This window comes from Caloenas nicobarica, chromosome 11 (assembly GCF_036013445.1).
Source record: "Caloenas nicobarica isolate bCalNic1 chromosome 11, bCalNic1.hap1, whole genome shotgun sequence".
Lineage (NCBI taxonomy): Eukaryota > Metazoa > Chordata > Aves > Columbiformes > Columbidae > Caloenas > Caloenas nicobarica.
Window position 1 is genome coordinate 5,251,325 of NC_088255.1, and position 23,349 is coordinate 5,274,673.

Genomic DNA, 23,349 nt, shown 5'->3' on the forward strand with positions numbered 1-23,349 from the left:
TCAGATTGAGTTTTTAAATTATTAGACCGGAATAACAAAAGAGAAAAAGCACTTCAGTCCCACTGTTTGGAAAGAACATGAGGCCTAAAAAGAAGACCACTAAAGTGGCAGAGGCTAAAGGACAGCGTAGGTGCAAAGAGTTTTGGCAGTAAAAACAACAAGACTGAAACAAAAGAAAACATCACTTTCTATGGAATGTTACCAGCCGGAACAGACGCTATTTGAGGAGGTCAGAGTCAAGTATGCTAACTGGATTTTCAAATAGGATGAGTCACTTTCAGGGCCATTAATATATCCAGTTACACTTACAAACATGACAGGAATGTAACTGCTGTCAGAGCCAGGAAGAAATTCTCACTGCCACCAGTGTCCTGTAAAAGCAGGGACCATTGCCCATGGCTGACGATTGCCTCTGGTGGACACCTGATCTTGCATCTGAGGTACGTCATGCACATTCATGGTCTCGGAACAGGTCCCGCATTCTCAGGCACATCCACACAACAGCTTCTGAAAAGACTTGCCATGTGGGCTATAGAGGTGCCTCCATCAGAGGCCACTTACCTTAGGAAGTACTCGATGTCATTGTTATTCAGCTCCAAGAACTTCTCGTATCTCTTGCCGTAGGCTTGGAGAGGGATCAGTGCCTTTTGAACGGTAGACCGTGCAGTCTCACGGAGTTCTTCCACTTCTGGTTCGTGCAAGTCCACTGAGTCCAGCAAGGCTGTGCCTGTGATACCCATGTTCTCCAACACGTACTGGAAGAGGAAGGAGAGAGGTCTGTCAGCACCAGCAGTGCTAACCGTGCCTCCTCAGGAGAGCCGCGAGACAATCACTAGTGGCACCTTCGGGAAGTCACGCAGTCCACCCTTCCACATCATGTCAGGAATTGTTTTATCAGTTTAATGTCACCTCCCAAGGAAGGAGGATCTCGGGAGACAGATAGGGCTTTGACAGCAATAGGCAGAAGGATGCGTATGCACCAGACTGATGACACTGGAAAAGTTGCTGTTTCCTTGATGAGTCTGCTTTTACCAGCTGCCATGCACTTCAGGCAAACAAGATACTTAGGACACGTCTCCACAGAACCTGCAGCACCAAAGCAGAGACAGCAACCCCATAAAACAACTACAGGGTTGTGGAGCTTGAAGAAATCCTGTCAGAACAGAACTGCATTAACACAGTCCTGTGCCCAAACTAATATAACTGGATTCCCCACTACCTACTTCTGTTTCCCTCAGTATGAGCTCAGGGGTGTCTATGCCAAGCTGCAACGCACTGAGGAGACTTGCAGAGCTCTGCCACTGTTGATGCAAAAGAGTTCACCTTCTCCAGTTGTGGGACAGTGTGAGTCACCAGGATTCCCTTGTTGAACAGAGAAATGAGGGACTTCTCAAAGCTCTCCACAGGGGGGCTGAAGTGAACACCGCTGCTGTCTAGCACAAGGTCTGTTTGAAAGAGTGGATTTCTTAGAGGCCTGCAGTGGGAAGAAATAAGGAAGGACAGGGATGCTTTTTGAGACAATGGCACACATCTATATTGCTCTGGTGCGGATAGCAAAATGCTTACTGGACAGGGAAGCAGAAGAGAGGAGGACTGTCCCATGCAGACGAAGGTACGAAACATTGAGTTCTGAAGTTATCAGTAAAGACATTGAGACCTCTCGTCTATCAAAGGCAAAGGAACTGTCAATCACAACACACCAGGATCCCCAAAAGTCGTAACTTTATGTTGAGAAAATTGCAGATGCTCTTCAAACCAGGCATTCAGCATCTCCAATATGCTTTTAAAATGCACCCTCTGGAAGTTATATTCAGTGTCTCCCAGTCTGGTATGTTACCAGCATGGCCCAGGAGCAGCTGAAGTCAGTATCAAGACTTCCACTGATTTCAAGGTAAAACGCGTCATGTGAGTGGCAGATTGTGGGGTTTTTTTCTTTTTTTCCTGTTTTCAATTTCTAAACCTTCCTTTTTTAATACCGTAAAGGATAGAAATCCTTAAATCAATGCTGACCGGAAGAAAATTCTAGGCACTGTGACAACCTGAATTTTGTATTCTTGACAGATCCCAGGCTACATCCTGCTCCTGAGATTTAATCCAAGAATGGAATTAAGCAGCCATGCCTCCTGGTATTCTTCTTGTCCTCCAGAAGAAGCTAGCAGTAAATACATGCTCCCTCGAGAATGCTAGAAGTGGGTAATCTTTACAACAGTATGACAAAGTAGCAGACCTTGGTTCTGATGGGCTGCCTCATATCACTGACAGCAACTTCAAATCTTCACTAACAGAACAGCCAGTTCTGTGACATTCTTCCAGACTCAAGTAAATGTGTCTGGTAGAGAACTAGGGGAACAGCCCAGCCTAAACCCCCATAAAGTGCAAAGCTTGCTTGCAAAGACGGACAATGCTACGACACTTTTCTGCTCTTTCTCCTCTTTTTTTCTCCCCTTTCTTTACCCGTAGGGACTATTGATGAGATCATCTCCCCATTCCATGTCCTCTGAGCAATTCAGGATGCCGTGGCAAGCATCCAGCAAAAGCTGGGTGAAGCTGATCAGTGAGTTCTGGACCAGATAGCGCATAGAGTCCTGAAGGATGAATTTGATCCGCGTCATCAGCTTATGCAGTTTGGACATCTGGTAGAGATCCCAGTCGTCCTGTTCCAGGTCATACAAGCCTTTGCCTGAATCTCTCAGGTTGCTCTTTATTGCAGTCTTTAGAGTATTGATCCAAGTATCCTTGAGAAACACGTGAACCTAGGGCAAAGAAATAAAGCAAGCTGTGTTATCCTCCAAGGACTGATGGGAAAGCTGGAACTGTTGGACCTTCCTCTGCTCTGAAAGGCAACTGTTCTCTCAGAGCTGCGTCAGCTAAACAGTAGCTCTCAAATCCATGCACACACACATGGCATCTGAACCTGGCCATGTATCTCCTTCACTGACAAAAGACTTACAAAAAGAAAGCCTTATATTAAAAAGCAGGAGTACTCAGTTCTTTTTTTTAATGTACAGTGTTTTCTTTTTGTTCTCTTTTCTACAGAGCAGTATGCCTGGAGCGGCCTGTGTCAGGGTCCCTCATAAAAAGTAGTGTAGACAGTATGATGAGCAAGTAAAGGACAGAATGTTGTCTTCTCTTGACAAGCGAGGAGAAAGAGTGGAAGAAGCCAAGGGCAACAGCAGTCTGCAGTGTTTTAATTTATTAAAATACCACCAAGTGTCACTTTTGCTCCACAGGCAGCTGCTGTTTGTGTGTAATAAAATAACCTCAGTCACTAAGTGGATGACAGCGCTGTCTAGCTGAAACAGCATGGGGCTGGGAAGGACCAGCACATGCCCTCTGCCATTGATTTACTGTGTAACCCTGCCCAAGCTACTCTGTATGGCCACATCCAGGGTGCGATGTGCTCCCCTCACTTAGAGGACATGAAGATCTTCTGGCGAGAGTTACCACAGAGTTGCAAATTTTTGTCCTAGTCTGCTGGCATTGCAAGCAGAGTAATTTAATTAAGTACATAAAGAACATAGAGCGTAGAAAAGCATTACCCCCATGGGTGCTTCAGGAGGAATGAAAGCTCTTGTGCCTTGCGGCTGGAGGGATAGGAAAATAAAACCAAACCAAAAAAAGTGGAAACTTTTGAGTGCCAACTAGGACTGCTACCTGTATGGAGACCAGGAAGAGGAAAGAGGAGCTGTAGCCCTGTGTGGCCACTTGTTCAAAATACGACTAAAAGCACGGTCAGCATTGGCTGATGCTAACTAGGGGGCAATGGCTCTTTCAGCCCTTTCTCCCCACGTCCCAATAAATTTGACACACACATGCAAATCCCTCCCTGCCTCACCCACAGTATCTCCTTTGAAGGCTCATCCGTTTCCAGGGAATTGATCAGCAGCTGCTGCACCTAACACAGGCTGAGAGCTTTGCTGGCCTCTCCACTTGTTCACCTCACATGCTTCCTCCACTCACCTGGGTGAAGGTCTGGGTCTGGATCTGCTCAAACTCCTCCAAGCAGACATGGTCGGTTAAGGTCAAGTTAAACAGAGACATGGCGGCTGCCTTGTTGCACTCATCTTGCACCTGTGTAAGGAGAAGAATGACTTCTGGCCTGGTCAGGAGTGAGAGAAAGCTGAAATTTGCTCGTCGTTCATCAAAAGGATAGTCTGGGATGGATACGAGCCCTGGCACCAAAACAAAAACCACCAAACCAAATATGTTATTGCCTGCCACAGTCATCCCAACTTTTGTCTTGGAGAAAGAGTACAGCTCCCTTTTGGGGCAGCACTCACGAAAAGGACTCTCCTGCAGTGCCCAAGTCTTATCATGGAGCAGCCTCAACAGAGGGCTGGGTGAAAGAGACTTTCTGCAGCCTCCCATTAGGGGCCGAGGGACCCTCTCAGTCCCCGATGTTCTTGAGGCTTTGACTCATGAAGTTTCCATGAGAAAGAACACTGGACTTGAAGAATCTTCCTACTGAGGCTTCAAGGCACAGCTGAGTCATCTCACCTGTGAGAGGCCACTTGTGAACCACCTCAAGGCATTCCAACCTTTGGAAGATTGAAGTGCAAAAAATACACCTCCCCATCTTTTACTGTGGTCATTTTCCTCCAGTTTAGAACTCTAAAAGATCCTGAGTCCCCTTTCACACCTGAGGTATGCCACAGCTGAGCACAGCAAAGGGAAGCACAGTGCAGAGGGCAGTCAAGCTAATTATGCTGCCATGCATTTGGTGCCATTAAGGCTCCACTTGCAGAGTTACTGCAGCTTCGCTGATGGATGGTAATATGTTACACTGAGGTAACATGAGTGTGCAAATATACTCTAAAAAAGAGCAGGCATACTCAAATATCTCCTATAATCTCCTGCTGGTGCCCCTTATGAGCTTTAATCATTAACATGAACCTGAGAGTTTCTGCAACAAAGCCTGAATCCTATGAAAGACAAGAGGTCCTATCACCATGCTGAGTTCAAACTGCTTCCCTGTGTCCCATACCTTTCTCTGGTACTTTCTCCTCCTCTTTGTCTGGCAGGGTGACATAATAAAACGTCTGAGGTTTGGAAGAGACAACTCTGTCAAAGATCATCTTGTTCATGGCACGTTCATAGTCTGATCTCACTTCTTTCTCCAGACGGCACATACGGTCTAACACCCTGTTAGAAGACATGGAAATGATGATAAACCACAGTGTCTGAGCAGAAGTATGTCTGTAGCTTTACTGCAAACCCCACCCTTCACTCACTTCCTCCTGGATTTGCTAACCTAGCTCACCTACTGCTGAACGCATCAGGAGAGCTGTGCAGACACTGAAGCAGCCAGCAGAGCTATCAGCTGGACACTTCATGACAGAGGCAAGTGGGCCCCAGGACTAGGACTGCAGCCTTCTTCAGTGTCTTTTCAGATCAAAGTAAAATCTCCACTGGCAGCGTGCAGGGGAAAAAGCATTACAGAGAGGAGAGGAAAAGACTAAGAACTGAGGAAGCCAGCTTGTAGTTCTGGAAAAGTTGGGCTATATGAGCTGTCCTCCCAACTGCGGAACACAACATCAGTTTCCTCAGCCAGAACGTGTGTATAAGTGTTGAAACCCTGCTCCGTTTGCCCTATAAAATCATCGTCTTTCACCTCAAGCAGGCAGAGTACTTTTCTTTATGCCTATATTTCTGCTCACAGAGACTAATTACTCTTCCACTCTCTAGTGTAGGCTGGCAGACCATGCAGCGCTTCACACCTTCTTGTCTCTGAGCAGGGCAATCAGTCATGGCTGATTCCCAGCGACGCCACCAATGGCTCACGATTCATCAGCCCGGGGACTCTTAAAACACGTTCCTGATATGAGCTGCATCTCAAACAGACACTCGATTATATTCAGGTAGAGAGCACCTGTTCTGTTTGCTTCACTCTGTGCAGATCTTCTTTTGATTTGTTTTAGCAGCCGTTAACAGGTAGAAGAGTCACCAGCAGACAAAAGCCCACTCTCTGGGGACAGCTGGTGGTCTGCAGATCAATTCAGCAGTGACTGATCTGTTCCCTGAAAGCAAGGTCAGCCGTGCCATTTCTGTCCAACCTTCCTGCTGCTGAAGGACACTCAGCTGCAGGTGTAAGCAGGGCTCGGTGCATCTGCATAAGAAGTACATCTATTTCATTTGGGAACACTGACGGATCACTTGTTCTGTGCATGTGTCCCTGGGCTCTTGTCCTACCTACTTCTGATACTGCTCTGGGCAAGACGGTGGTGTGCATGTGCACAGCCTGGAAAACAGATGAGATCCACAGTCTCTGAGTTGGATGCTCAAGATCTGTCTCCATTGTCACTCATTTTGTAGCCCTATGAAGCCCTACAATGTTAACAGACTGAAGGCTGAGACCCCAGACACGTACTTGATGCTTTACCTCTCCTCTTTCTCCAGTCTGAATGTTTGCAAAGCCAACAGCTTCATACGCTCCAGCCATTCCTCACTGATGCTGTTTAGTCCATCTATGGGCATACAGTCCACATATAGGTTATACCGGAGCAGCGCCTCTGTCTTCTTACGCAAGCTGTGAGCATCAACTACCCGCTGTGCAAACACCCGGGGATCTTCGGCCAGAAACAGGAGGCAAACTCGTGGCACCCAGTACTGACAGGACAACAGTGGGGCTCTTCCTGGGAAATGAAAGGAAAGGTTACAAGAGTCTACAGGGAGCACAAACCTCAGAATGGCTTTGCAATGCTGACAGCAGCTTTTTGATGGACAATATAATTGGGCTGGCTTACTGGAGATCAAAATGAGGGACCAAAGCTGAGGAGCAGGAGACAAAGAGCACAGAATTAGCAGCATCTCCAAACCTTTCAAAAGAGGGGTACTTCATCTTAATCTGTCAACGTACCACCTCAAAATGGCATTGGCCCAGAAAGACCATTATTTAGCTTGTTTTGAAAGCAGGAAAGATGGGAGACAGAGAAAAAGGAAAGGTGTCTTTAAAGGGATGGCCTCAAACAGGCTGTCAAATTAAGATGTGGAGTTCTCTCCCCTGGAGGTTTTTCCAAACAGGTTAAACAGACACATCAAGACTGATAACAGGGAGAGGAATTAAATTACTTTTTGATGTCTCTCTCATCTTTACCTGGGACCAGAGTAATGGACTGGCTCTCAGGGTATATGCCAGGTCTCAAAAAGCCTTACTTGAAACATACCTTCTGGAGTCATTCCTCCGTTGAGGATGGGTCTCCCTGCTTCATCCCGCACTAGCCCATTCTTATCTGTTTTATGGACCAAGTAGAGCTCTGTCTTCTTGTCATAATCCAGAACACCAACATCAATCCAATTGTAGATTAACTTTTGGCTTTTGGGGTCCTCTGAGAGAATCAAGGATTAAAACAGTGTTAGTCCATTCTTCTGGAGGCTACAGCAAATGGACTTTCCTGATCAGAGTGGTGTGGCTACAGTCAAATCCATTTACTAGCTTGAAACTCAGTCAATGTCACATAATTTCTATTGTGATCAATGAAATAATGAACTCAGATCTTACAGCTTAGCATTTTCAACTCTTCGCACACACCAGAGCCCTCCATTTCCCTCCTCTTAACTCTGGGGGTTTCCTGTTGACCATCCTCCCACCACCTGCTTCAGGCACTCCCACTCACTCTTTGCAGACACAGTCTCATATTTGGGTCCTGTACGCCCCTAGCTCCTCTCTTTCAGCCCGTACCTGGGGACACCTCTGCCCCCCGATTCCTTCAGCTCTTGATCCAGGGCCCCTCTTGACCTACATGGGCTCTACGGGGATCCTGTTCTCCTTTGCCATGTGTGGCTCTGGCCCTGTGTTGTCCTCCACAATGAGTCCTCATTCTTCTAATTGGGAGTGGGCGTAAAACCCTGTAACTTCTCCCCCAACTTATTATTCCCCTGCATCATTCTAGAGGTGCTAACCAAACAGATATATAACGATATCCATGTCAATATAGATACAGGTCAGGACAGTGCTATACTGAAGTTGAGAACGGATGTCAGTGGTCCCACCTCCCCAGGGCCTAGAGGGTCCGAGCATGTGTGTGCAGAACAGCCCATCGCAGCTGGGGAGCGATCGGGTGCAGTGCTCCCCAAGCAGAACTCGGCCGTCACGTGCTGGCTGCCCGATGATCCACACGGCTGCTGTTTTATGCTTATGTTTTGCAGACAGCCAAGCCTCTAGAGGTTGGCCCAGAGCTGCAGTTAGTGTGAATGCCAGTTCCTATGCTTTAAAGCTAACACAGATGTGTTGATATGAGCTGCAGCCACAACTGGACACTAGTACCTAGTGATGCCTGATTGGGAAGGCTCTGAGTGACAGGAAAACAATAGAGATCCACGTCACTTAATTTGCTGCAGATTTACTACTCGGATTTTCACTGCAGTCTGAACTTGACTTCTGATCCTGCACTTGCAGTGAAATCCAGGCAGAACATGTTGTGTTCAAGCTAACTAACTAAATTCATGATGACACCTACATATCAATAAAGCTAAATTTTGACTTAACTGACTTCCAGGCACAAAAGCAGGAGGGGAAAAAAGCAGAGGCTACTTCTAAAGAAGTGGAAACAGTCCAGGGCAGCACCAACAGCCACTGAGATCCCTGGTCTCTGTCTGCCTGAGCCTGGTCAGAATGAGTTATTGCTTTTTCTGCTATTCAGAGCTGCATTTGTCAGAATCTACATGTTCCCTCCTGCTGAACAGGCTTGTAATTGTTACTGTTGGCACATTCATTCAAGCTTTACCATGTCCCAGTACATCATCGGTAGGTAAAAGAGCTTTTCCCGGCACTGGCTTTCTATCACGAGATCCTGGCTCCAGTCCTAGCGAGATCCACTCTTCCAGAGTTCGACAGTCATACTCATTGTTGTCAAATATCTAGAAAGCCAGGACATGAGTGAAATAAAATCTTACTTCATAGAGAAGAAAATACCTGATACAAAATTTCACGAGAGGAAAATTAATCTGCAGTTCCCAAATGGGCTACAAAAAGGGAACACAGTCCAGGTGGAAAAGCTTTTCTCAAGAATCATCTCCCAAACAGCGATATCTGTACCTCTAGCTCTTTCCTAGGGAGCAGAAATCACCACCTGGAGAGATCTCACACAATAATACTGCTGACTACTGCATCCAGGAGGAAACATGAGACAACACTTTTTCTTTGGACACATAAATGACAGTGAGGAGCACCCTCCAGGACTATTAGTTCTGATGGAAGTTGTGGGTACCCTGCGGAAGACGTTCAGCATCTTGTAGAGACTCTTCAGGGCCCAAATCTGCTCTAAAGCAGGTTTATTGCTTGTTGTATCAATGATGGTTGTGTCCTGCAGTTCTCAGAAACATCCTATGGTATGAGCAATGAGCTAGATCACAAGTGCCAAACACGCTCTCTTACCTTTAATGGGAGGTAGATGGGAAAGATGGGATCTGCCCTCTCTGCAATAGTTGGCATATTGTCAGGATCGTAGTGCCTTGGCATCAGCTGATTGGAGTCTATCCCCTTGCTGGCTAAGAGCTGAGCAATATCGAAGCTGAGATACAGACGTCTTCTCCTGTTTTAAAGCAGATGGGCAACAACCTCTTAATGTGCCTAGAAGGGCTCCCATGTCTACAACTCCACCTTTTGGTCATGCACCCCATCAGTAGAAAAGTTTTTGAGCACACACTACATACATGTATAGTTCTTCATCTACAGAACAGAAATAGTTCAGTTGGAAGGGACCTACAATGGTCATCTAGTCTAATTTATAAGTTATATAGATGTACTACTGTACTAATATATTATGCACATTATAGAGCAGACACAGAGATAGAAATTTAAAAAGAATGAGAAAAAGATGAAACAAACACTATTATAAAAAAAAATGTTTTATTCCCACATCCCAGGGAATTGTCTTGTACACTCCCTGCAATGCGCACACCCCCACTTCGGAGACCACTGCTTTACAGGATAGTATTTTCCTAAAGATATCTGACATGTCATCTCTTCAAAGCAAAAATCAACATCCTAATCTGCTGTCTCCATTCCGTAATGATGTCTCTAGCCACCTGGTTACTTACCTTTCTATCTCAATCCTGCGAGGGCATTGCCCTGGAAGCACCTTGAAGGCAACCTGCACTTTGGGCTGGAATGACTGTGCTGGGAAATCTGACTCGATGAGTTTCTCAGTGGTTGGTCCAATCCTTTGCTTATCCAGGATACTTGCAAAGTCCTCAGGCATCTGGAAGGTTGTGACTAAGAGACAAACATATGTCTGAAACCACCAGACATCACTCTGCTTTACATCCACACACACAGGAGGACTGTGCTGTCTCCTGGGCTGTCAGCAGAAGTCACTTCACTGGATTTGCGAGAGAAATCAAACAGACGCCAAATGCAAAACCGAAAGGAAGACCTTTTTTCCTTCTGCAATAAGTGATTATGGTATTCCAGTATTGAAATGATGGCACAGAAGCAGCTTCCACTGAGATTTACTATCACACACCTTATTATGAGGTCGGGCACTGACCTGGCTCTACAGAGCTCTGTTCTCTTCCCAGCTTTGCTACAGACTCTCGGTGTGATCATGGGCAAGCTACTGTCTCTAGTGCACAGCTTCCCTCGGTCTCGGAAAGGGGTGGGAATCCTCTGCCTCCCCGGGGTGCTCCGAGACCAAGATTCAGTCGTAGCTGGGAAGAACTCGAACTCGGTCAAGATGGTGATAAAGGGCTTATGAATACTGCAGGAGAGAACAAACCGCTCAGGTCATCTTTATGTGCTGAAGTCACTATTCACACCTTACTTGGGACAAACCTCTCCTCAGTTTTTCTGAAGCGAACCTCCCACTCACATCAGCAGTGGTGTGAGAAAACATCGAGTTAAACAGCTAACTATCTCACGATTTGGCCAAATGTTTTGAGCGGAAATTTGGACTAAACAAAAAGTATACCTTTCCAAGAATTGGCTCAAATTAAACCATGTCATTTACCCCATAAGTAAAACAAACTGTTTATATTGCTAAACAAGCCACAAATAATAGAACAGCAGCAAACTGGGAATTTGAAGCTTAACCTAAATTAAGTAATTGCATGCAAGCTTTAAAAGCACTATTCCCTACACAGAGCTAAGCACTGAGCTAAAAATAGATTTTGGTGGAGTGAGAGCTTTTTATTTTATGAACTTTCACACGTTACAAAGGAGAGACTTAAGATTCTGGCTCGTAAGCAGGTATTTTGGATGTCAAGATTCGGGCCCAACCCTTCACCCTGCTCCATGTGCTTCTGCTTGCATCATGGATGTGACCTCTTGATTTCAAAGTAATTGTGCAGAGCAGTCAATAATCTGAAGCCAGGCATGTTTCAGGATGATCAGGAATAGAAAGGGTCCGAGAGGTCATTCCCTTGCCCTTCTTAAATATTCCCTGACACAACCCCCGTAGCTATCCTAGCCTGGAATAAATATGATCCTAAACATTTCCATTGTCCACACCAACATGCACACTTAGAACAATTTTGAGGAAGCCCTAAAATGCAGAGGGTTTACTATAGCTCCTTTAGCCTCAAGCATATCTCTTGCTTGGGGTCTTTACAGAATGGCCCTGATTTACATTTGTTGTCAGGGAGCACAGCTGTTCCAATTTTGTCACTTCATTGTTGCAAAATCCATGGCACCATCCATTATGGCACTTTGTGCACTATCAACTATTTATGTCAATACTTAACGTTTCATTTGCATTTACATTTCCAGCTTGATAGCTTCTTCCCCCTTGAAGAAGCAGCAGATCATAAATAGAGATCTGTTTCCACTTGTTAGGGATGAGTCTAGCTTGTCAAGATTCACTTGAGAATGCATTCATTTGTCCTCACTCTTGAAAATCAATGTCACTTATAAGCATAGGAAGGTGGTATATATAGTTACCATCTTTCTCTAAGACTGAAATCCTCTTACACACACACTTTTTCCCCACCTGCTGCCAGGCTATGATCCATATCCCCAGGAGTGCTCCAGGGGCCAGGTAAGCGCTGGCAAACCTTCCAACCATGCTCTGTTCCTGTATTTGAGCATCTATGATACGACAAGCTCTTGTAAGCAGTGGGACCAGCAGCCCCCTATACACAAAGACCCCTTGCCTCTAGGGAGAACAAGCTGCTCTGGGGCACTGTTGGAGGCAGAATGAATAAATGAGAGAGGACCATGATTTTGGCTGTGTCTAGATCCTGAATACAGCTCTTGTAGGCAGGTCCCATTTTCACAGGAAAGGGGCATTGCTGGCTCCATATGCAATGATAATGTGTGCAAATTCAGGACCAAACCCCGCTAGGCAGCAATGCCACCCACCCTGAACCCTGGGGAGATATATCCAGGAGAAAAGGGAGCAGGGTTTTACCACCCAGTCAGATCACTTTGCTCCACCTCTAAATGAGATTCACTTTTCAAGAGACATTCAAGCAGCTCAGCACCACTCCTGGCACTGACAGGAGAACGAAAGCAGAGCACTAACCTAGAGTCACCAGCCCAGTTCCCAGCACGCTCACTATAAGCAACCTTAAGAGTTCTGGCCCCATTTCTTGCCACGGCAAGTTTCCTCTCAGTATATTTACCTTTAGGGGTGTGCTGCTCGAGGTTCGCCTGGTTTACCAAAGAGAGGTACATACGGGGGCCAGCACAAACATCCTGAAATGCAGCATGTGAGGGAAGTGTCAGAGAGAGCAGAGCGCAGTTGTGGCACAGTGAAAGGGTGGGTTGCAGAGGTCCAGAGAGTGAGACTCTAAGACCCACTTTACCAGAGACAACTGAGACTGTGACTACTGGTCAGAAAAGGCTCAAAGAGGCACAAATACCTGGAAACTTCAGCCCAATGCACAAAGAGGCAGGGGATTTTTCAGCAGAGTACAGCCTGGTGTCAGCTCAAAATGTGGATCGGGGGCTGATGAGGCAGGCGGTCATTAGGGTTTTACTTCCAAATATGACCTGCAGTCACAACCATATGTCTGCCCTGCCATGCTGGCATCCTAAACCCGGGCAACACCATGACAACAGAGATGACATTGGCCATTGAGGAAGGCAACACAACGATCATCAGGAAGAGCCTGATGGCTTCACTTTGTGAGGGTCAAGGTCTTGCACAAAGGCCTCTGACCAAAATGAAGGGCTAGGACCTGGGGTGAAACCTGTATTTCTCCATACCAGGTGTACTGTAGGTCTTTCCATTTTAGAAGGACAGTGGTAAAGAATTGTTCTTTGCACCTACCCTCGAGATGCTGGAGGTTCCTGGAGTGAGGACATCAGCATAGAGCTTCTTTTGCCTAAAGGTGGAGCATCTTTTTGGTCCCTGTTTGCAGGTATCAGGAAACAAGAAACTCGTTCCTTGACTGCAGTTGCAGCCTGAAGCCTGATTGCTGGTACTGGGAGGCCTGGGGATCCAACCCAGAGAATTCATCAAATCCTTCTTTGCTTTTTCCATCTTCTTAGGAGAACAGTGCTACGATGCAACCCTCTGCTCGCTAGAGTGGAAAGACATTGAGCCTGTTAAACATTCAATCTTTGGTGCTCCTCCTCGCTCTCCCACCATGCTGGATATCATTGGCTTGCTAAGATGAGTGGGTAACAAGGTATGTTGGACCCCCTGCTTTGGTACCAAGTGCTGCCTCTGTGACCTGGGGAACATCAGTCTCACATGGCTGACTTGATGGCTCACTAACCCTGGGGAAAGAGAGCACTTTATTATTCCAAATGGGTTTTGGAGGGGGAAAACCAGCAGTATATGCATGAAAAGCTGCTTTCCTGAAGCAGCAGGGGCTTCCCGGATCTGTGGCAGCATTCAGAAGGCTGCCAGAATTTGAGTAAACTGAGACTAAAAGAGAAGTGCTACTTTTGCTGTACGCAAATCCCTTAAAAACGTTGTCACGCTTGACTCCAGTGGGAATAGGCTACAGCCTAGATACCAACACAGCTACTCCCAGGTGTAAAGTCTGACTCTTTCATTTAAATAATTCGGGAAAGATGTTTAAGCATCACGTAACGAATATTAAAATATAGCCAGAAGCTCCCCTCTCTCTCCTCTTGCAAGGGATATTTTTGCTGGTGATCTCAGCTCACAAATAATTTCTACCCTTCCACCTTGGGAGACGCAAGTCCAGGCAAATATCACAGCTATACAGCTTTATTTTATAAAAACCTTTGCGTACTGTGAAATACTAATTAAGGGAAGCCCTCAGACTTCTGGCACAATGATAATGCAGCCCATGATTTTAGGCTTCTCTAAACACAGAGATTACTAATGTAACTAATTAGTACAGCTAAAGTGACACAAGCCCCTCCAGCTTGCACACACACGCATCGATGTGATGATGTACACATACTCACATAGCTTATTCCTATAAATTATGAGCCAAAGCTCTCTGCGATGTCTCTCAAGGCTACTCCGAGCACAATATGGCTTATTCATCAATTCCTGCTCAGGGTTAGACCCAGACTCCTCATCCAGCCCTACCTGACTAACAGTTTGTGTCCTGCACCCTTGCCAGGACCCACACGTCTGCCCTTCTTAATTTCAGAGGCCAAACCTCTGCGACAGGCTGCTACGCGGGAGCCTTCCAGCTTGCCAGAGCTAAGCATCAGAAAGACCTTGCCTGGTCTGGTAGGACTCAGCAGTACCTGTCTGGAGTCTCATCCAGACATGGCGGTGACAACACGGCATCCCTTCCTGCCATGCCCTCTCTGCTCTGCTCCTGGATGGAGTGAAGACTCTGTCCATCCTATACTCTTGATCAGAGAGGGCAATTTTTTCTAATTTTCACCTTGCTGCCTGTCTGCAAGAATGAATGGGGTACACACAGCAGAGAAAGCATGACATGCATGCCGGAGATAACTGTGCTGGTTTATTACTGCAGGTTCAAGCCAGTGCACAATTTTGAGAGGTTGATTCAAAAAAGAAATCAGATAATAAATCAAGGTTACCATGATGCGAATCCTTTAAGTGAGATGGAATAAACGAACAGATTGGAGAGACTTGGGAGACAAGATCAATAATACCCCCTCCCTTTGTTCAAGATGGAAAATCTCAAATATTTCTCCTCTCAGCTTCTCTGTGGTGTGGCAACTAGAACCTCATACCCTGAAAAATGAATTTTCCATGGAGGATTTTGTTTTTATTAGCTATTTCATGCTCTGGCCATATCTATTTTAGCAGCCCAGCAGGATTGATTGGTATCAGCCAAGATCCAAGGATTCCTGATGAATCACTGCTGGACCGTTTCGTGCCTGCTGCACTGGCAGAGAGAAGAGCAGCAAGGTGGAACAGCCCTGGGGTGGCTCTCCTGATGTGTCACCTGAGCATCCTCTTCCAGAGGTGACAATGTGACTCGCTGCACTTTTACCTCTTAGCACCCCAAAAAAAGCTAACTCTGGGATGCAAGGTTCATCTGAACCTTTACTGGGGTGAGCAATTGAGCCCACTCCCAATTTAGCAGGACTGGCAATCTCTGCCTAGAACCAAAATGATGTGGATGCTGCCAATGATGGCTGAGTTCCCGCAATAGGGGAAATGTGCACCGAGCCTGCCCACAGCAGACCTAATTCTTCACTGCTTTGCTCCCTCTGTGCTCACCCTCCATAAAGTCCTTCCTGAGCACTTATCTCAAAATAAAACAAACCTCTACTCAGTGTCCAGCTCAAAAACATCCATCTATCACGCTCTCCCAGCTGCACAGAGGGAGGGTCTGGTGTTTGTAACTACAAAAAAACCTGACACACATCCTCCAAAATAAAGAACAAAACAAAGCCTGCAAAGTTTTCCCAGCAATTCCCCAGACAGACAAGTAAAACAGCTTGTCTGAGTGTGCTAGAACTGATATACAAATGGGAGAACTGCTAAGCACAAAGGGAATCCTACTCTCCTGCCACCCCGGCTGCTGGGATATGGACAGGGTTTCCAGCAGGGTTTCCCAGAGTGCGGTGGAGAGCTCGCTCCGGCGCCAGCCTCCAGCGAGGGGGTGCTTCCCATCTCTTGGGAACAGTCTCCAGGTTGGTTTAAAATACAGTAAGAGACCTTCCCTCTTTTATTCAGCCTAGCTGCCGAGCCAGGGGTTTATTGCAGAGCGGTTCACACTTCTCCAGCCTCCAACTCTGCCAATGGCACCTTCTGTCTCCTCACTCCCCCCAAAACGAGGAGCAGCAGGCAGACTGCCCTCCCCACCTTTCATCCAAGGGCGACCCCAGACCCTCACCCCCGGGCAGCAGAGCTTGGCATGGATTGCTGAGGCTGCCGGGGCTCAGGTTGCAATGGGAAGGGAACACGTTCCATCTCACCACGGGGAGCACAAAACGGCAGCTCGAGCTTTCAGCCGGCAGTGGCCCATGGTGTGAAACAACATGGCCCTGTTCGTGTCACCCTCCGGCTGCTGCGGCCGCATTCCGCGTTCGCAGCCTTCAACCCCTTCCCACTCGGTGGCCCTTCCACAAGGGGAGGTTCAAAGCTGGGGGAAGGAGATGAGATGTCTCCTGAGAGCAGACCCCCGGCCCCGCTACATAACCCTTCACCCTGCTGCCCCTATATATCCAGGAGCATCTCCCTGCTCTTCAGTGGCAAACATCTGCCCGCACCAAGCCGTCCCATGTTTAGCTACAATAAGCTTTGAAAAGCTGTTCACCACTGCTGAAACACCTATCTTTCCAGCAGCTCAGTCATGCTCTCTCACACCTGAAAAGCATTTTTCCTAGATATACCAGGTGCATTGTACTATGCTAAATTGAACTATTCAAAATGAGAACATACTCTAATAGCATTGCTGACACAACATTAGCTATAGCGTCTGTGTGTCATCGTGGCAAAACTATAATTACAATTTCTCGGTAAATCTAGGCTTTTCATATCCAAGAAGTCAAACTCCCACATGTCTTTCTCACTGTCTGGTATGAGCTTTTTGATCTGTTGCCTCTACTTCGATTCTTTGATCCAAAGCTTTGACAAAATGGACTCCTTTCAAGTAAGGTTCAAACCAGCTAAAAATTGCAACAGAACAAGAGAAAAGTACTTTAAAAATAATCTAACCCCAAAGCAAAACTGCAGATTGAAATCTAGGAGTAATTTATCTGAAATCTGTTTATCTGTGGACTGGACAGAACCCCAACTACTACACCATCCAGACACCAACATGTAGAAATTCCTTCTTCCTGTAATTTGAGCCAGATAATATAAGCTCTGACAAGGTGATGCACTCTCAAACTGCTGTAAACATTATCCGCTACTTCGAATCTCTTCTACTTTAAAAAAGTAATTTCGAGTTTTATAACAGCCCATTTCCTCCAACAATTTGCGTTGTTTTAAAATTGATTTTCCTCCGGTTTTTTAAATGCATTCCTTTCTCCGTCGGAAAGCAGCACACAACTGCCACCAGAACCTGCGTACGCAGGGTGGGGAACAGCAAGAGTGATGGCAAACGGTGTTCTCGTTACAGAGGACATTAACGACCAGCTTACACCGCACGCTCTGAGGTTACAGCCGCGGCGGGTGCTACGAGACACCACAGCAAGGATTTAGACCGTGACTCCCGACAGCGCCTGTTCTGCTGATGGAGCACGGCAGCCCCGGTTGCCAGCGGGGCGCGGGAGCAGCAGCCCCAAGGCAGCCACTAATTGTGGGGATGGGACAGAGACAGGCACCCCGCGGGGAGAGCAGCCCCCTCTCCCCCAGCTTTGCACGAGCGGAGGGTGGACACCCCCACTTGCTGGACCCGGGAAAACACGAGGGGTGATCCTCATGGCCCACACCTGCGTGCCCGTCCGTCTGTCCATCCGCCTGCCGGGCGCCCACCCCGCGCCCTTGTCCTGCCCGTCCAGGCTGCCTTCCTCCCCGCCCGCGAGGCCCAGCCCGGCGCGGCCCCATTCCCCGTTCCAGCCCCTCCTTAGACCCCGGAGCCCCGGGCCCACCCCCGGCCGAGGACGCGGCGGCGCTGCCCGGAGCGGGGACCCCCGGCCCGGCCCTCCCCGGCGGGCGGTACGCACCGGCCGGCCCGCTGCGCCCCGGCTGCACGCAACCGCCGCCGCCAACGTTGCTACGGGAGCAAAGAACGGGCACAACCGTCCAGCCCGAGGGGGCGGCCCCCCCCGCGCCGGCGGTTGGGCTGGTCCGGGGGAGGCGCCGGGCAGCGCGGGCCGGGCAGCCGCATGCCCGGAGCGGGGGGGGCTTCGCCAGGCAGCTGCAGGCAGCGAGAGGCAGCCGGGGTCCCCACTGCCAGCGCGGAGCCACCGCCACAGAGCTGCCACTGACACCCCTGAGCTGCCACAAAGCCCCCAGTGCCACCTTGGAGCCACCACCACTGAGCCATCACTGCCATCTCGGAGCCACCACCACTGAGCCCCCATAGACCCCCCCCTGCCACCTTAGAGTCATCACTGCACCATCACTGAGCTACCACCACGATCCCCCCAGGGCCACCCCAGAGCTGCCATAGGGCCACCATAGAACTGCCACCAGAGGCCACCGCCACTGATGTGATGCCACTGCCAGCAAGCCACCAGCACCACAGAGCCACCATCAGCCCTGACCTTCCAGGGCTGCCAGCCCCAGGGTGTGGGTGCTGGGCCATCCCACGGAGGAGCTGGTCTCCACCGAGTGCCTCCGGGGACAGCCCCCATTCCCTGTGCAAGGGATGCGAGGGCCTGGGTGCCTCCTTCTCCGGTGACACCTTCCATGCCAGCTGGCTGCCATCCCCACTGGCAGCTGTCCAGGAAGGTCCAGCAAATCCCTGCTTCAACCCATCCCCAAAAACATCGTAGGTGGGCAGGTTGTGGGACGTTGAGCTGCATGATGGCTTGTCTACAGCCAAGCTTATGTGCCCATGGAATTCTTGAGCGGTCACATCTAAAGAGTCATGTCAGGTGCGGACGGGTGGTTACCACCATGTGCTACAACCCTGGAGAACACATCGCACCCTACACAGGGAAAGGTGGCACTGGGAGGGTCCCAACCAGCTGGTCCATCAGGGATGAGATGGTGGGGAAGGGACAAGCAGTGCCGGCCCTGCGGGGGAGTGAGGAAGAACAGGTTTGGATTATTTTGGGGGAGATGGAGGAGATGGAAGGAGCAGAAAGGAAAGGATTTTAAGATTAAAAAACAAAAAAAATCCTAAAAATCCACCACCACCACCACCACCACCACCACAAGAAGAAAATAAAAGATCTACTGGGAGGGATGGCAAAGGGCAGAAGAGGAGAAGGAAAGGATGAAGCAGGAGACCAGAGTCTCCTGCTCCTGCAGGAGGGGAGCCGTGGGCAGGTGGATGGGCAGGGGCTGCTTTGTAACCCCTTTGCCCCCCACACCTGCCAGCCCTGCCCAGGCAGGCAGAGAGCTGAGAGCGAGTCCTGCTGCTGCACAGTTCTGCACCCAGGGGAGGTATGAACCCCAGAAACCAGGACTGGAGGAGCAGGGCTCTGCAGGGCTCCCTGCGGACAAAATACCCAGCAGGCTGGCTGGACAGACACCTGCCTGGCCTTGCATGTGGGCAGAGGGTCAGGCAGGGTGGTACCGGGACGGGGTGGGGGGGCACACATGCCACGGGGAGGCAGCAGAGCCCAGGTGATGGGCACTGGGTCCTCTCTCTGCCTGGGCACCCGCACTGGCACCAGCTCTGCATTGGATGCAAAAGGCCTGGGAGTCAAGGGTGGAAGAGGCACGTGTACCATCCAAAAATTTTCAAGCCAGGGGATATGAGGTTTGGGCAGGGGGAGGTGGAGGCTGTGGCAGGCAGAGCCTCAGGGAAGAAACACAAGCTTCTCCCAACAAGAAAGCTCCCTCACAGCAACGCTCAGCTCCTGCCAAGATGTTCTCTGGATCAGCTCGGTGCAGCAGGGAGGTCTCTTTGCGGACTCGCACCCCATGCTGGACTGCCCCTGAGCCTGCTCAATGCCACGGCTGCTGGAGAAACTCCCAGGTGTAGGTTCTCTGTCATACTGCCAGCCTCATCACTATTTAAGAAAGGAGCACATGCTGGCTTGCCTCGATTAGGTTTGATATAATTACAGCTCTTGCTGGAGTTCCCAGGAGTCGCATCCCAGATGATTCTTCTGGCTGGGAAGAAGCGACGGTGAAGTCCCTTTGCATGGGAAAAGTATCCAGCCGCTTCACACTGGCTTTGCCTCCCCTGCAGCAGGTTGGGATTTAGAGCAGGGCTTGCTGTTCCTGCAGTTGGCTGTGCTTCATGTTGACTGGGCTTTCAAAGTTCAACACAAATTGCTTCAGCAAGACAGGAGATGAAAGCCGAGCTGCTTCAGCTGGCTGGGCCTTTGCAAACCCACCAGGCCAGAACAGCAAGCTGACAGGTGCATGAGCCACCTCGCTCTCCACCCGTGTGCTGCCATGACAGATTAATTTCCTGACCTGCCTTCAAAAGGGCTTTCTGGTTCCCCAGAGACTTGCTCCCAGGGGATGCACCAGGGCACACCAACACCACGTCCAGCTTCCACGGGTGCTCCTTTAGCCCAGGATGTCCAGGCAGGGGTGTGTGAGACCCCATCACTTGCAAAAGGCAGGTTCAGAGTGGCAGTGGCCGCCGTCAGAACATCTGAGCATCTCTGTGCTTTTTCCTTCTAGCATCAGTCCGAGCTGAGATACTGTCCCCAGCTGGGCCACCACAGAAAGTTTAGCATTGTCTTTCTTCTGACAGTCCATCTTCCTGCTCTTTTGCTCTTCCTGCTCTTTTGAGGCCACAGATGCACTCGTACTTACAGGTGATGCTGAGTTCCAAAGATAATGGTTCTCCAAGAAGAGGTTCCTGAGTCCCTGCTGAAACAGGCTTATCAGTGACTTACCCAGGACTTTCCCTAGGGCAAGGCTGTTTTGGGAGAAGGAAAACACTGCTCTCCCTGTCCAACCAGGCAGATGACTGGTGTGGTGAAAGCATGAGCAGGTGTCTGGAGCCACAGTAAGGGAGAGGGCTCTCATCTTCTCCAGTTGCCAGACATGAGAATCAGTCCAGTTTCAGTAGATGTTAGGATGTGGGCTGGCACTGGGAAGGGGAAATATACGTAATGTACAAATGGCTCATTCTATCTCTGAAGCTCTTTTCTTGCTGAAGAGCCCAGCTTCTTTCTTTTATTGTCCATGAGCTGTTAAAATCACCTTTCCTCCCCTCCACTCTTACTCTCTTGGCTCTCAGACATCCATCCCAAAGCAATAGCTCAGAAAACAACATTGCCAGGGCAGCATATCACAGCAAAGCTCACTTTTACAGAGAGCAGCCTTCTTCTAGCTATGGGAGGAATAATAAAATATCAAAAATCCCCACTTCTGTGGACCTTAGAGATCATGTGCTGGTTGCTTTGTTTCATCACTTGCACATACCTGACGTGGGTGGCAGGCCCCTTCAGATTTAGTAGTGTTTCCGTACTCACCCCCCTACATCTTGCTGAAGGTGTAAATGATCCTCAAAGCACAAGGCCACTGGAGAATAAGGCTCTAGATTTCTCTGTCTCCACACCTACATGCCTTCCCACACACAAGATACAGCATTAATCTAGAGTAAAACACCACATGTTGACAATGCTAACAGTACATTTGACAGAAACTCCTTAGATCGAACCCCAAAATGTGAACCCACAAGAAAGTCATAAAGCAGGGAGAGTCAGGACAAGGTCTGGTTTCATGTCACCTGTGCCCTCCTCCTGAAGAAACAGTTTGATTCTGGGAAGGTGATATCAAGTCTGATTCACCTTATATTCCTCCTACTTTCAACAGCACTGTCAATGCAAGGCTGTTACCTTGAATTCAGGCAGGCTGGGACCAGAGGAGCAGTTCATAGCAGCCAGCTGCAAATTCTGTGTTTTCCAACCAGTTTTCACTGCAGCCTCAAAAAATGAATGAGATTTTGACCCTGATAGAATGACATTTTTTGTTGGTTAGCTTCCTCCCTAATCTCTACCACCAAATCATCTCCCCAGTGTGCGTCCTTTCACATTCAGGCTCACACCGTCAACCCAGCCAGAAGGCTGCCCCCAAGGACTTTGCAGGCAGAGGCTGCTTCTCCACGGAAGGTGCACAGAACGTGTGGGGCTGGCCAAAATTGGAAATATGACAGCGAGGATTGCCAGGGCCAAGCCTGAGCAGGCAGGGAGTGGTGGTGATGGAGACGCTAAGCAAGCCTCAAGGATGAGATCTCAGCAGGGGCGGGCAGAGAAGCTCACAGTAGGCATTTTTTACACAACCGGTTCAGGCTCAGCTGGAATGGCCGGAACTGTCTCTAACACAATGCTGCTGTCTTCTCCATAGGGCTGCAGGTAGAAGGAGCCTGTCAGCCACCAGTGAGCTGGGAGATTTTTCCACAAAAAGCCCATATGTCTTTTATAGGGACTTTGATTTCGGAGAGGGTTAGTGGCAGCGATGCTCCTGAAGATCCCACCGTCTGGCTTCCAAATTCCTTGGGGTTAGACCCTTAAATTCCTCAGAAGCTCCAGCCAGATAAATGGCCAGATTTCATGTGGCCCAAGGTGACATGCAGACAGGTCATTTGTCAGGACATGCACAGGGGGCTTGGAGCTCCATAGGTCCCCCAACAAATATGGTACAGGCACTTACCCATCTTCCTTAAGAGAAAACATCAAAATGGAGCTGTCAGTCTAACCGGTGGCACGCAGGAGCATCAAGGTAGGTGGCTGTAGCCTTCCAATTGCTGAGAGGGGGCTGTTGACAGCGGCGACACAAGTCATCCCAGGTAAGAATACAAGGGTCTGCCTCATGAGGAAGCCCATATGCCCAGTCGGTACTGGGGAGGATGTAGCCTGAGAGGTGATATTTCCTGGCACTCTTCAGAAATTCACATATAAACACTCTTCAAGCATGCAAAACACAGCTCTCAGGAGGATATAGATAGAGCCTGCTCTCTTCTAGGAAATTTATCACCCACCCCCAGTGAAAACGATCCCAAAAGAACTGCAAAACATTTCTGAAGAGCTACAAGCAGTCTTACAACTCAGGCATTCCCACACAACATACAGGGACTGAGGTCCTCAGATGATTAATTTGGAATGACCAAGGAAGTTCAGGGGGACACCTACACTTTTTTTTTTTTTTTTTTGAAATAGGATCAGGAGAAGTGATTTACCCAGTTTTAGAAAGGCTAGAAATTTTCCTTGAAGCTTCCAGAGGAACATCAAGCTTTTCACGAGAGACATCTTGGCTCCCTACCATAAGAGCACCTGCTGGGGGGTGTGGGGAGCTCTGGTTCAAGTCTGTGGTCTGAACCAGAACCATTAGGCTCAGTGTTATATCTCCTCTCAGCAGGTTAGAGTCAAAATCATCTGATTTTGAGCAAAAATTCCATCCCTTGCTGACAAACAGTAACAGATTCCTGCGAAAAGCCTTTCTTTCAACCAACTACCATTTGATCAAGGAATCC

The 23,349-nt window shown here is 48.7% G+C and overlaps 1 protein-coding gene across 1 annotated transcript in view; it reads right to left on the reverse strand.

Moving 5' to 3' along the window:
• DNAH1 (dynein axonemal heavy chain 1) overlaps positions 1 to 13,427 on the reverse strand; it is a 69,896-nt gene extending 56,469 nt beyond the window's left edge. Inside the window, exons 1-12 of the mRNA XM_065642266.1 lie at positions 13,209 to 13,427; positions 12,559 to 12,631; positions 10,039 to 10,213; positions 9,374 to 9,530; positions 8,724 to 8,856; positions 7,164 to 7,325; positions 6,380 to 6,632; positions 4,985 to 5,142; positions 3,961 to 4,172; positions 2,455 to 2,753; positions 1,324 to 1,474; positions 562 to 755 (exon numbers count right to left, since the gene is read on the reverse strand). Coding sequence (XP_065498338.1) covers positions 562 to 755; positions 1,324 to 1,474; positions 2,455 to 2,753; positions 3,961 to 4,172; positions 4,985 to 5,142; positions 6,380 to 6,632; positions 7,164 to 7,325; positions 8,724 to 8,856; positions 9,374 to 9,530; positions 10,039 to 10,213; positions 12,559 to 12,631; positions 13,209 to 13,421 — 2,180 coding nt within the window. The 5' untranslated portion in view covers positions 13,422 to 13,427. The remainder of the gene's footprint in view (positions 1 to 561; positions 756 to 1,323; positions 1,475 to 2,454; positions 2,754 to 3,960; positions 4,173 to 4,984; positions 5,143 to 6,379; positions 6,633 to 7,163; positions 7,326 to 8,723; positions 8,857 to 9,373; positions 9,531 to 10,038; positions 10,214 to 12,558; positions 12,632 to 13,208) is intronic.
• Positions 13,428 to 23,349: the final 9,922 nt, after the last annotated feature.